Below are 14,501 nucleotides of genomic sequence, written 5' to 3'. Positions count from 1 at the left end.
GGAAAATCGGGCTTTAATTTTAAAGATTTGGCCCGAAGTTAGGCCAAACGGGCTAAAAACGCTAACAGGTTGGACCGGGCCGAAGTTGGGCCCAAGCCCAACATATAAATACACTTAAATGAACCCATTTCAGCCACTTTCACCCTCATAACCTAAACACAACAGCAGCTGAAGTGAGGAGAGAGGTGAGAGCTTTTCACCATTGTTACTATTCACTTTAAATTTCCCAAGCTCATATCTTGAGCTACGGAGCTCCGATCGCCGCACCGTTTGCAGCTACACGTTCCTTGTGAAGAGCTCTACAAAATTCACCCAAGAAACCCTCAAGGTAATCACGAAATCTTCCAGTTTCTCTCTTCAAAATTTTGGGTTTTATTAGAGTTTTGGGTTAAATGGGTTTTTGTGATTTTGGATGTTTAGGTTTGCTCTAATCCTTGCTTAACTTTGGATTTGTGTTATCAAATCTATTGGGAAAGGTAAAAGCTCTTAAACCCTTGTGAGATTATGCTTATGTTGAACTCTAGGTTGATTTGTGGTAATTTATATGTATATAGTTTGATTATTGTGGCTTTGGGAGCTTTTGAAACTTATTTGTGCTTGTTGGAGTGGATTTGAAAGCTTGGATTGTGGTTGGAAGCTTGTTGGTGCTCATTTTGAGTTTGGGTGCATAAAGAAAATCAGCCAAGGTATGGTTTCGGTTTCCTCTATGTAGTATATAATATTCATGGACACTTAGGCTAGTTGACCCTAAGATAGGATTGAATGTTGTTGGTGTATGAATGATTATGTGTAAATTGATGTTAATTGTTGGTATCCTTGGAATATTGTGATTAAGGATGATTATGGAGAATTGTTGGTGTTAATGAGTATTGATGATTAGTGTTGTTGATGAGGTTGTTGGTATTTAATGATTGATGATGAATAATGATGTTGTTGGAATTTAATGATTATACAGGTTGATGAGGGATGTATGATTTATTGTTGTTGATGAGGGTTTGTTGATGTGGTTGATAATGGATGATAAATATTGATATTTTTGGTAATTGAAGGTGAGTGTTGGGATTGTTGATAAATGGTTATATTGATGTTGATAGTATGATGTTGGAGTTTGATGTTGAAATTAATAATGATGATGGTTAGTAAGGGTATTATTATGTATTTGATAGTGAGAATTGATGATTATATATGGTGGAGTGGTAAATTGGATATGGAAAATGGTAAATTCTGAAATGTGATAGAATTGATGTGGTTTTGGTTGGATTGGGTTATGAAAGTTGGTAAATTGAGATTCTTGTGAGTCTTGGTAAAAGTTGACTTTTGGTGAATTTTGTCTAATCATAACTTATGCCTTGGTTTTCAAAATCTAATGAAATTAGTTTAGCATTAAAGCTTATTGAAAATTGTTCGAATCGTTATAAAGTTTATAAAAAAATTGGAATTTGGTAGAGGATGTTATGATCATTCAAAGTTGGGGTTAAAAATCTGAAATTTTCCAAAGTTGCAGAATTTCATTACTTCTGATATGTGCGGGTGCACACGTCCTGTTTCTCAAAAATTTATTTGTTTTCAACTATTTTGCCTTTTCAACAAGGTTGTAAGCTTCTATAACATCATTTTAAGACGTTTGGGCCTAGTTTTGATTATTAGAACATGGGATATAAATTAAGGGCTCTAGTATATGATTTTAAGGTAAATTAGAAAACGGAGGCCTAGGTTTCTGGCATGCTGAGAATGGTTTGAGGTTAGGTGAAGGATGATTGGTATATGAGATGAGGAATGATAGACTTGTGGTATTTGGAAACTGAGTTATAAAGGGACAGTGGTTGAGATGAGTCGGGGACTCGGATTGAAGTGATGGATCTATGTATGCTGAAAATACTTTTGAAAACTATTGAAATAATATTTTTACATGATATTTTGAGACGCCATGCGCCTGGCAGGGACGGTGGTTAATCCCGCCTGTCGAGGTAGCGGCGGCGGCGTAAGGACGGTGGTTAATCCCGCTTACGTTGAGATGTGAGGTCTGAGGCAAGAATATCTCGCTCGCATCCCTTCGGATCTATAGGGCGAGCAGGCGTCGGTACCTGGACAGTGATCCGGGCACTATATCTCGGGGGTTCCCATATGAGAAATCTGAAGGGCGACGTCTCCATGGAGATGTGTCGGGTTGGCAGTTGAACCGACAATGTGATATCACAGCCAGTAGGGCAGGCATTCATCATATGCATTTCCTATCTGCTTGTATGCTTTGTCTACTTGTAATGGTTTGCCTAATTGAATAACATGCTTACTTGCTATCTGAATTATTTGCCATATATGCTACTACTTGTGCTTTACTTGCTTTGAACATTATCTGTGTTTTCTGCTGGGATTGAGGAGGTTCGGAAGGCGGTGGCGATGGGATCGCATGGAGGATCGATTGGTGAAGGCTATGGGACAGCGGTGTTTGGTTAGAATAGAAATCCCTTAAGATAGATAACCTGGTTTATTTAAGTCAAGTTGGTATATTATGCTTAAATGTTTTAGAATGCTTTAAGTTGAATCTTGTGATTGATATGAAGCTTAGGATTGCCTTTGGCGTCCCGGGGTCTTATATCCTATATCACTGGGAACTGTTACCATACTGAGAACCGCCGGTTCTCATACCATATTGTTGTTGTGTTTTTCAGATGCAGGTCGCAACCCACCTCGGTGAGTTGCTTTGGTTGGTGATAGGAGCGGAGAATCTTGGATCATTTTGGAGTTCTTTTTGGTTTATTTTGTTTATACATCTCTCCTTTTGTATTTTGTTTTGCCTAGAGGAATGTATTTGAGAGAACAAAACTTGTATAAGCTGTTTTCACTATATGGTTTTGTATATCAGTATATGGCTAGCCGGCTTAAACTCCACGAGTCGTGACTAGTTCCCTATGATATTATATACTTAGCTTTTGTTATATCTTCTCTGTTTCTTATGCCTTAAGCTAGTAACTCCGTTAGTACGTTTGTGCTTCGAAATTCTGTTTTTGAGCTATATCTTTCATCGGGCTTCTAGATTATAATATTCTTTCTCTATATATATATATATATATATATATATATATATATATATATATATATATATTATGTATGAGTTTAGAACTGTCATAATCTCTGATTGACCTTGGCTTTACGACGCGAGGTAAGGCTTAGGCTAGTTAGGGTGTTACATTTAGTAGTATCAGAGCGGTTCGTCCTCGTGAGCCTGAGGGATGGACCGATTGTGCTTCATTGCATACTCTGTGTGTCTTTTCTTTGATGCGATTAGGTTATCGGTTTGATATATGCATAGCATGCTTGTTTGTGAGTGCCTGTTTGGGATAATTGAAGCACTAAACTTTTGATATTGAGACTGATCACCTTGATATCTATTGTTTGGTGTAGACAGGAATCCTACATGGCTACTCGCGGGCGAGGTCGAACACGTACACGGGGAAGTAGGAATGAGCAACCAGCTGACAATCACGCCGAATTCATGGCGGCAATGGCGAATCTCACTAACACCATAGAAGCTAATGCTGCTGCGACTCTGCAAGCAGTGCAGAGATTGGGCCAACCGACTGGGAATGGCAACGGAAATGGGAATGGCGAAAGGAATACCAATGATAATACTGAGGGTAACGGCGATAACACAGGAGGAGTTCCGATGACCCTGGCGACGTTCCTCAAGGTTCATCCGCCAACTTTCCGAGGATCCACAGATCCTATTAAAGCGGACCACTGGTTCCAGGCTATAGTTCATGCTTTACAGGTGCAACATGTTCCTCTCAATCAATATGTAGAGTTTGCCGCTTATCAGCTAGCGGGAGAGGCCCAGCTCTGGTGGCAAGCTGAGTGTCGTTTACTACAGCTTCAGAACGCCGACATTCCATGGGAGGTGTTCCAAACGGCTTTCTACAAGAAATACTTTCCTGAGTCTGCAAGGGAAGCAAAGGAGATGGAGCTAATGCAGCTAAAACAAGGTTCCATGTCTGTGGCAGAGTACACCAACAAGTTCGAAGAGCTTTGTAGTTTTTCTCAGGTATGTCAGGGTGACCCGGAGACTTTCGAGAGCCGGAGGTGCATTAAGTACCAAAGGGGCTTGAAGGACAACATTATGACTGCTGTGGCTCCTATAGAGATCCGTGTCTTCTCCGACTTGGTGAACAAAGCAAGGGTAGTGGAGGAGTATGCCAAGACAGTGGCGGCATCTAAGGACACTCATGGAGGGAGCTCTAGTCGTGGGCGTGGCAAGTATTTTCATCCTAGAGGACAAAGCTTCAAAAGAGGGGGATATACTCCTCAAGGCCAAGGGGGCTTCAGAAAGAACAATCAGAATCAGTTTCAGTATGCTAAAGGCAGAGGAAATCAGAGTAAGAGTTCTCCGGATTTAGCTTGTGATCGTTGTGGACGTTTTCACCCTTATGACTCATGTAAGATTGGTTTAGGTGGTTGCTTCAAGGGTGGGTTACCTGGCCACATTGCGAGGGATTGCCCTCGTGGGAGGAATCAGAATGCGGCCAGAGTCAGCATCAAGGTCGAGTCTTTGCTGTGAATGCCAAGGATGCTTCCAAGGCGGATCCTTTGATAAAAGGTATATGTCTAATTGGTGATAAATCCTCAGTTGCATTATATGATACCGGAGCTTCGCATTCGTTTATTTCATTTGCTAAAGTTGAGGAATTAGGCTTGAAAGTATCAGAGTTACCTTTTGATCTACATGTACATACTCCGCATCAAACAGTTATGACTAGGTCAGGTTGTAGACAAGTAGGTTTCAAGCTTGAGGGTAGAGACTTTATACACGATTTGATCTGTTTACCAGTGGTGGGGCTGGAGATGATTTTGGGGTTTGATTGGTTGTCGAAGAACCAGATTTTGTTGGATTGCTTTGAACGGAGAATTCGGTTTATGCCGGAAGGAGAAAATGGAGCAGTTGTAGCTACGGGGTATTACCTGAACTCTGTAATGGTGCATTATAGTGGGGAGGAGTGTCAGGGTTATATTCTGTTGGCTGCTAATGCGTTGGGCGATGCCCAGAACTTAGATCAAATTCCGGTGGTTAGAGATTTTCCAGAAGTGTTCCCGGAAGATATCCCTGAGTTCCCACCTCAAAGGGAAATTGAGTTTGCGATTGAATTGGTGCCGGGAGCCGGACCAGTATCGATTACACCGTATAGAATGGCTCCTATAGAGCTGGCAGAGCTAAAGACTCAGTTGGAAGAGCTTCTGAATAAGAGGTTCATTCGACCGAGTGTATCACCGTGGGGAGCGCCAGTTTTATTGGTGAAGAAGAAAGATGGAGGGATGCGTTTGTGTGTGGATTACCGACAGTTAAATAAAGTGACAGTAAAGAACAAGTACCCGCTGCCAAGGATAGATGACTTGATGGATCAATTGCAAGGAGCTGGAGTGTTTTCCAAGATTGATTTGAGATCCGGTTACCACCAGAAAAGAGTGAAGGAAGATGATATCCCTAAGACTACCTTTAGAACACGCTATGGACACTACGAGTTTGCGGTAATGTCTTTTGGGTTAACGAATGCACCTGCTATTTTCATGGATTACATGAACAGAGTGTTTCGTCCCTTTTTGGACAAATTCGTGGTGATTTTCATAGATGACATCTTAGTTTACTCTAAGACGGTAAAAGAGCATGAGGAACACTTGAGGATTGTACTGCAAATCTTAAAGGAGCGGAAGTTGTACGCTAAGTTGTCAAAGTGCGAGTTCTGGAAGGAGGAAGTAAAGTTCTTAGGCCACGTGGTGAGTAAGGGAGGAATAGCTGTAGATCCTTCTAAAGTAGAAGCGGTGATGGAATGGGAAAAACCGACGACTGTGACGAAAGTCAGAATCTTTTTGGGTTTAGCCGGATATTACCGGAGATTTATCGAAGGATTTTCCCGGATTGCGCTACCAATGACAAAGTTGACAAGGAAAGAAGTGCCGTTCGAGTGGACGTCGGAGTGCGAAGAAAGTTTTCAAACATTAAAGCAGAGATTAACTTCAGCACCTGTTCTAATCCTACCGGAACCGTGTGAACCGTTTGAGGTATATTGTGATGCTTCTTTGAAGGGTTTGGGTTGCGTGTTGATGCAACACCGGAATGTGGTGGCTTACGCATCGCGTCAGCTGAGACCACATAAGGTGAATTACCCCACTCATGACTTGGAATTAGCGGCAATTGTGTTTGCATTGAAGATTTGGAGACACCACTTATACGGAGTAAGGTTTAGCGTCTTTTCTGATCATAAGAGTCTCAAGTACATCTTTGATCAGAAATAGCTAAATATGCGCCAGAGAAGGTGGATGGAGTTGCTTAAAGATTATGATTTCGAGTTGAGTTATCACCCTGGAAAGGCGAACGTGGTAGCAAACGCTTTGAGTCGGAAATCTTTAACAATTGCTTGGATGAGAATCAAGGAAGAAGAACTAGTGGATAAGTTTGTAGATCTTAAGCTGGATATTAGTGAAGTTGCCAGAAGAGCTTGTTTGAACCAGTTACAGATTTCAAACACGTTTAAACCAGAAATACAAAGGGCGCAGCAAGATGAGCAGAAGTTTCAGCAATTGTTTCAACCAGTTGGTGATAAGAGATGCGAATAATTCACTAAGGATGATGAAGGGTTATGAAGATACAAGGGAAGGATTTGCATACCAGATGTTGGGAGTTTGAGGTGAGACTTGCTGTTGGAGGCTCACAACAATGGGTTTTCTATTCATCCTGGGAGCACGAAGATGTATTATGACTTGAAGAAGATGTTCTGGTGGCCGGGGATGAAGGGTGATGTAGCTACAGTGGTATCCAAATGTTTGACCTGCCAGAAAGTGAAGATAGAGCATCAAAAACCATCAGGAATGCTACAACCACTTGAGATTCCTCAGTGGAAGTGGGAAAGAATTGCTATGGATTTTGTTACCGGTTTACCGAGGACTAGGTCGGGGTTTGATGCGATTTGGGTGATCGTAGATCGCTTAACCAAATCCGCTCATTTTCTGCCTATCCGACTAAACTGTTCTATGGAGGAATTGGCCAGATTATACATCAAGGAGATAGTGAGGTTGCATGGTGTGCCGTCAAGCATAGTATCGGACCGTGATCCCCGATTCACATCAAGGTTTTGGGGAGCTTTCCAAAGAGCTTTCGGTACGAAGCTATGTCTTAGTACGGCGTATCATCCACAAACAGATGGTCAATCGGAAAGGACTATTCAAACGTTGGAAGATATGCTGAGAGCATGTGTGTTGGATCAACCCGGGAGTTGGGATCGTTATATGCCATTGGTGAAGTTCACATATAACAATAGCTTTCATGCAAGCATTGGGATGGCTCCGTATGAGGCTTTGTATGGACGAAAGTGTCAGTCTCCACTTTGTTGGTATGAATTTGGAGAAGTAAGTGTTTTGGGTCCAGATTTGATAGCAGAGACTACTGAGAACATTAAGAAGATTCGTGCAAGGATTTTAACTGCCCAAAGTCGACAGAAGAGTTATGCGAATCAGAGAAGGAAACCCTTAGAGTTTGAAGTGGGAGAACACGTATTCCTTAGGGTTACACTGACAACTGGGATTGGAAGAGCAATCAAGACCAAGAAGTTGAACCCAAGATATATAGGACCGTTTGAGGTTTTGAAGAGATTCGGGCCGGTGGCATATCAAGTAGCTTTGCCACCTCATCTGTCTAACTTGCATGACGTATTCCACGTGTCATAGCTCCGTAAATACACGTCGGATGCGGCTCATGTGTTGGAGTCTGAATCGGTCAAGTTGAAAGAGAACTTGACTCTCCATGTGACACCAGTGAGGATCGATGACACTAGTGTGAAGAAGCTACGAGGAAAGGATGTCCCATTGGTTAAATTTGCTTGGGAGCGAGCAGGAGTAGAAGAGCACACTTGGGAATTGGAGTCTGAGATGCGAAAGGATTATCCCGAGCTTTTCTCAGGTAATTCAAATTTTGAGGGAAATTTTCTTAATTGGTGGGGAGAATGTAAGAACCGCAACTAATCAACCGGTTAATTAAGTGATTAATTGCCCAAATTATATTCCAAAAAGTTAGAGAGAGAATTTGGGGATTTAAAGGTGATTTTTGGACTCAGTGAGTCTTTCTGAGTCAGAAAATGTGCTTTCTACGAAAAACCGTAAAAAATTACGAACCGGCAGTTGAATCGGTTGAACCGGTTCAAGTCTGCCTGGTACCGCACGAGAAAAGTGAAAACCGTCAGAAAACCTTAGAAAAATATTAGAAATGGAAAACCGGGCTTTAATTTTAAAGATTTGGCCCGAAGTTAGGCCAAATGGGCTAAAAATACTAACGGGTTGGACCGGGCCCAAGTTGGGCCCAAGCCCAACATATAAATACACTTAAATGAACCCATTTCAGCCACTTTCACCCTCATAACCTAAACACAACAGCAGCTGAAGTGAGGAGAGAGGTGAGAGCTTTTCACCATTGTTACTATTCACTTTAAACTTCCCAAGCTCATATCTTGAGCTACGGAGCTCCGATCGCCGCACCGTTTGTGGCTAAGCGTTCCTTGTGAAGAGCTCTACAAAACCCACCCAAGAAACCCTCAACGTAATCACGAAATCATCCCAGTTTCTCTCTTCAAAATTTCGGGTTTTATTAGAGTTTTGGGTTAAATGGGTTTTTGTGATTTTGGATGTTTAGGTTTGCTCTAATCCTTGCTTAGCTTTGGATTTGTGTTATCAAATCTGTTGGGAAAGGTAAAAGCTCTTAAACCCTTGTGAGATTATGCTTATGTTGAACCCTAGGTTGATTTGTGGTGATTTATATGTATATAGTTTGATTATTGTGGCTTTGGGAGCTTTTGGAACTTATTTGTGCTTGTTGGAGTGGATTTGAAAGCTTGGATTGTGGTTGGAAGCTTGTTGGTGCTCATTTTGAGTTTGGGTGCATAAAGGAAATCGGCCAAGGTATGGTTTCAGTTTCCTCTATGTAGTATATAATATTCATGGACACTTAGGCTAGTTGACCCTAAGATAGGATTGAATGTTGTTGGTGTATGAATGATTATGTGTAAATTGATGTTAATTGTTGGTATCCTTGGAATATTGTGATTAAGGATGATTATGGAGAATTGTTGGTGTTAATGAGTATTGATGATTAGTGTTGTTGATGAGGTTGTTGGTATTTAATGATTGATGATGAATAATGATGTTGTTGGAATTTAATGATTATACAGGTTGATGAGGGATGTATGATTTATTGTTGTTGATGAGGGTTTGTTGATATGGTTGATAATGGATGATAAATATTGATATTTTTGGTAATTGAAGGTGAGTGTTGGGATTGTTGATAAATGGTTATATTGATGTTGATAGTATGATGTTGGAGTTTGATGTTGAAATTAATAATGATGATGGTTAGTAAGGGTATTATTATATATTTGATAGTGAGAATTGATGATTATATATGGTGGAGTGGTAAATTGGATATGGAAAATGGTAAATTCTGATATGTGATAGAATTGATGTGGTTTTGGTTGGATTGGGTTATGAAAGTTGGTAAATTGAGATTCTTGTGAGTCTTGGTAAAAGTTGACTTTTGGTGAATTTTGTCTAATCATAACTTATGCCTTGGTTTTCAAAATCTATTGAAATTAGTTTAGCATTAAAGCTTATTGAAAACTGTTCGAATCGATATAAAGTTTGTAAAAAAATTGGAATTTAGTAGAGGAAGTTATGATCATTCAAAGTTGGGGTTAAAAATCTGAAATTTTCCAAAGTTGCAGAATTTCATTACTTCTGATATGTGCGGGTGCACACGTCCTGTTTCTCAAAAATTTATTTGTTTTCAACTATTTTGCCTTTTCAACAAGGTTGTAAGCTTCTATAACAGCATTTGAAGACGTTTGGGCCTAGTTTTGAGTATTAGAACATGGGATATAAATTAAGGGCTCTAGTACATGATTTTAAGGTAAATTAGAAAATGGAGGCCTAGGTTTCTGGCGTGCTGAGAATGGTTTGACGTTAGGTAAAGGATGATTGGTATATGAGATGAGGAATGATAGACTTTTGGTATTTGGAAACTGAGTTATAAAGGGACAGTGGTTGAGATGAGTCGGGGACTCGGATTGAAGTGATGGGTCTATGTATGCTGAAAATACTTTTGAAAACTATTAAAATAATATTTTTACATGATATTTTGAGACGCCATGCGCCTGGCAGGGACGGTGGTTAATCCCGCCTGTCGAGGTAGCGGCGGCGGGATAAGGACGGTGGTTAATCCCGCTTACGTTGAGATGTGAGGTCTGAGGCAAGAATATCCCACTCGCATCCCTTCGGATCTATAGGGCGAGCAGGCGCCGGTACCTGGACAGTGATCCGAGCACTATATCTCGGGGGTTCCCATTTGAGAAATCCGAAGGGCGACGTCTCCATGGAGATGTGTCGGGTTGGCAGTTGAACCGACAATGTGATATCACAGCCAGTAGGGCAGGTATTCATCATATGCATTTCCTATCTGCTTGTATGCTTTGTCTACTTGTAATGGTTTGCCTAATTAAATAACATGCTTACTTGCTATCTGAATTATTTGCCATATATGCTACTACTTGTGCTTTACTTGCTTTGAACATTATCTATGTTTTCTGCTGGGATTGAGGAGGTTCGGAAGGCGGTGGCGATGGGATCGCATGGAGGATCGGTTGGTGAAGGCTGTGGGACAGCGGTGTTTGGTTAGAATAGAAATCCCTTAAGATAGATAACCTGGTTTATTTAAGTCAAGTTGGTATATTATGCTTAAATGTTTTAGAATGCTTTAAGTTGAATATTGTGATTGATATGAAGCTTAGGCTTGCCTTTGGCGTCCCGGGGTCTTATATCCTATATCACTGGGAACTGTTACCATACTGAGAACCGCCGGTTCTCATACCATATTGTTGTTGTGTTTTTCAGATGCAGGTTGCAACCCACCTCGGTGAGTTGCTTTGGTTGGTGACAGGAGTGGAGAATCTTGGATCATTTTGGAGTTCTTTTTGGTTTATTTTGTTTATACATCTCTCCTTTTGTATTTTGTTTTGCCTAGAGGCATGTATTTGAGAGAACAAAACTTGTATAAGCTGTTTTCACTGTATGGTTTTGTATATCAGTATATGGCTAGCCGGCTTAAACTCCGCGAGTCGTGACTAGTTCCCTATGATATTATATACTTATCTTTTGTTATATCTTCTCTGTTTCTTATGCCTTAAGCTGGTAGCTCCGTTAGTACGTTTGTGCTTCGAAATCTGTTTTTGAGCTAGATCTTTCATCGGGCTTCTAGATTATACTATTCTTTCTATATATATATATATATATATATATATTATGTATGAGTTTAGAACTATCATAATCTCTGATTGACCTTGGCTTTACGACGCGAGGTAAGGCTTAGGCTAATTAGGGTGTTACATGGTTCCAACAAGGAAAGGACCCTTAGCTCACTCCAAGCCAAGATACCTTTTATACTTAAGTTCTTTTATACACATTATTACATTAGTTCCTTTTACACTTTACTTGTCTATATTGCATAGTTACTTCTTTGATTCCTTTATTAGTTCATTTATTACAATTTTGCATGTTCTTTCATTGCTTTATATGTTTATCTCTTTATTGAAAATCCCATGCTCCTCACAACCAAGATTGCACACTCATTGGTCTCAAGTGTCCTTGGGAGATGACCCGGGAATTGAAACTCCCAGAATTGAATTGGTTTTGAATTGTGACATATCCTTTGGATTGATATTTGACTTGGGAATCAACTGTTGGTCTAGGCTATACTTTCAACGATGGGATTCTAATTTGTGAAAACCTGGATTAACGGTTAAATCTCCCTCACGTCAAATTTTGGTGCTATTGCCGGGGAATCACTTTAAGTGCAATGAGTGCTATAATTTTAGTTGTTGTGAATATGTGAATAGTATAAATATTTAGTTTTTGTTTGCTGCTTGGTACTAATTTGAAGATATTGTTTCTATCTAGCTAGTCTTGGTAGTTGTTAATTGTTAGGTTGGTTTATGTTTATTTGCCCATTCTTGTTTTGCTTTTCATAATTGCATGCTTCTATTGCTTCCTAAGTTAAATGACACGATCGCTTCCAGACCCGAGCTTGGGCCCTTTTGATCCGAAATAGAAAGAACTTTAACTCATATTAGGCAAGCTCGGCGTCGGCTAGCATTTGTGAATAGTGAATCGGGCTTGCTTGAAGAGCACTCCAATTCACTATTACCATCAATCCGTGACCATTATTCTTCAATTAACGAGGAAACCTTATATTCATCTATGGGGAGTGATGAAATCTCTTTGAGTGACTCAGGTGACGATACCATGGCGGATCCACCCCGCAAAATCACCTTAAGGGAAGCCAAAGCTCCTGATATTAACTTGCAACTGATACAAATCCGATATCCAGCTTTGGATCCAAATTTTGAGCTTAAGATCAGCACAATCAACTTGCTCCCCAAGTACAATGGACTGCCCGGAGAGGACCCTCTTAAGCATCTTAAGGATTTTCAAGTTGCATGCTCCACTACGAGAAGACATGGTGCAGATGAAGTAGCAGTTTTGGTGTTCGCTTTCCCTTTCTCTTTGGAGGAAAAAGCGATAGAATGGTTTTATACTCAACCGGGAGATGTGATTTCCGAGTGGGACTTGTTGCGTAAGGAATTTTTGGAAAAGTTCTACCCACCACAGAAAACAGATAAGCTGCGAAAGGAAATCTCTTGCATTGTGCAACGAGATGGGGAGACTATTTATGAGTACTAGGAGAGATTCAAGAAGTTGTTGGAAGCTTTCCCCGACCACCGTATTGACGAGTTGGTACTTATTAGCTATATTTGTCAAGGGATGAACCCCCAAGATAAGCTTCTCCTAGATGCCTCTAGTGGAGGATCTCTCACCAAAAACAAGACCGCCGAGGAAGCCTGGGAGATCATAGCGGACTTGGCGGACTCCACTCAACACTTAAGGGTAAGCAACCCACAACCAAAAGCTTTAAGTAAAGTTTCTCCTTCCAGAGATGCCGTTTTGACGAAGACCCTCGATGAGATGACAATTTTGTTGAGACAAATCACCCAAGGGTAACAAATTCACCAAGCTTTGCTATCTCTTCCACCTCAACCTCCAAGAATTGAGGGACCACCAAGATCATGCGGTATTTGTGCTTGTAACAACCATAACACTGATGAGTGCCCTCAACTCCAAGAGGACACTACATTAGCGGTAGCCAATCCATACCCACAAAGACCCAACTACAATTAACATAGAGGAAGTCAAAACCAAGGGTGGAGGGATAATTCTAATCAAAGGTGGAACCAAGCCCCACAAGCTCAACCTTACCCAAGCCAACAATCCTACTATCATCAACCTCCTCAAGGTCAACCACAATACCAACAATCCTACCAACAACCTCCACAATCTCAACCTCAAGGGAGGTATCAACACCCAAATAGTAGACCTAACCCTCCTCAAGGCAATCAAGGACCTCCTCCTAATCAACCTTACATGAATGACACACTCCAAACCTTTATGCAAGAGCAATGGGACTTTCACAAGAAACAAGAAGCATATATGGCTACAATTGCCGAAGCACTCACCCATTTGACTCTTTCTCTTTCGACTACATAAAATGCCCAAAAAGCCTCAACTTCAGTGATTTGCCCTCACAACCTCAATTGAATCCTAAAGGGAGCATCAATGCTATCACCCTTAGGAGCGGCACCAAGTTGGATGAAATTGGTGTTGTGCTTACTAGTTCGAGTGAGAAAACCCACAAGGAAGAGGTGGGAGAAGATATGGGAGTGATGAAGGATGAAGAGGAAGATGTTGAGAAGGATGAGGAGGATCCACTCAAGGCCAAGGAACCAAAGAGGAAAAATTTGATTGAAGAGCCTATGCCCATTCCATTTCCAACTATGGCCAAGAAGGCCAAGAAGCAAGAACAACTTGACCCCAACATGGTGGAAAGTTTTAAGAATGTTAAAGTCATCATCCCTCTATTTCAAGCCATTCAACAAGTGCCCAAATATGCCAAGTTCCTCAAAGATGTTTGTACCCACAAGGAGAAAATTGGCGAACTCAACAAAAGGCCAATAGATGATTCTATCTCTTCTTTAATTCCTGAAAAATGCAATGATCCCAGCCCATGTTTGGTTACCTGCTTGATTGGTGGGATTAAGTTCACAGACTGTATGTGTGACTTGGGGGCGTGCGTAAGCATTATGTCACTCCCCATTTATGAGAGATTAAACTTGTCACCCTTAAAGAGGTCCGGGGCGAGATTTGTGTTGGCCGATAAGAGCATTGTATCAGTTGTGGGGATTGCAGAAAATGTTCTGGTTGACATCCAAGGTTTGCTCTTCCCAGTGGATTTCCACATCTTGGAGACTCTTCCCATTGAGTCAGACAAGCCATCATCCATTCTACTGGAAAGGCCATTTCTAAAGACATCCCAGTTAAAGCTGGATGCACATTCAGGAGTCTATTCTTTTGAAGCTGATGGCAAG

The 14,501-nt window shown here is 41.0% G+C and overlaps 1 protein-coding gene across 1 annotated transcript; it reads left to right on the top strand.

Annotated features, from left to right (window-relative positions):
* Positions 1-3,415: 3,415 nt before the first annotated feature.
* Positions 3,416-6,603, top strand: LOC148580457 (uncharacterized). The gene is made up of 5 exons (XM_088492241.1): positions 3,416-4,344; positions 4,446-5,157; positions 5,332-5,517; positions 5,641-6,144; positions 6,298-6,603. Exons 1-5 carry the CDS (start codon positions 3,416-3,418, stop codon positions 6,601-6,603), a joined length of 2,637 nt encoding a protein of 878 aa, XP_088348367.1.
* Positions 6,604-14,501: the final 7,898 nt, after the last annotated feature.

Source organism: Arachis ipaensis, chromosome B10 (genome assembly GCF_059453495.1).
Source record: "Arachis ipaensis isolate K30076 ecotype BB chromosome B10, ASM5945349v1, whole genome shotgun sequence".
Classification (NCBI taxonomy): Eukaryota; Viridiplantae; Streptophyta; class Magnoliopsida; order Fabales; family Fabaceae; genus Arachis; species Arachis ipaensis.
This window is presented reverse-complemented; position numbering and strand designations above follow the sequence as displayed.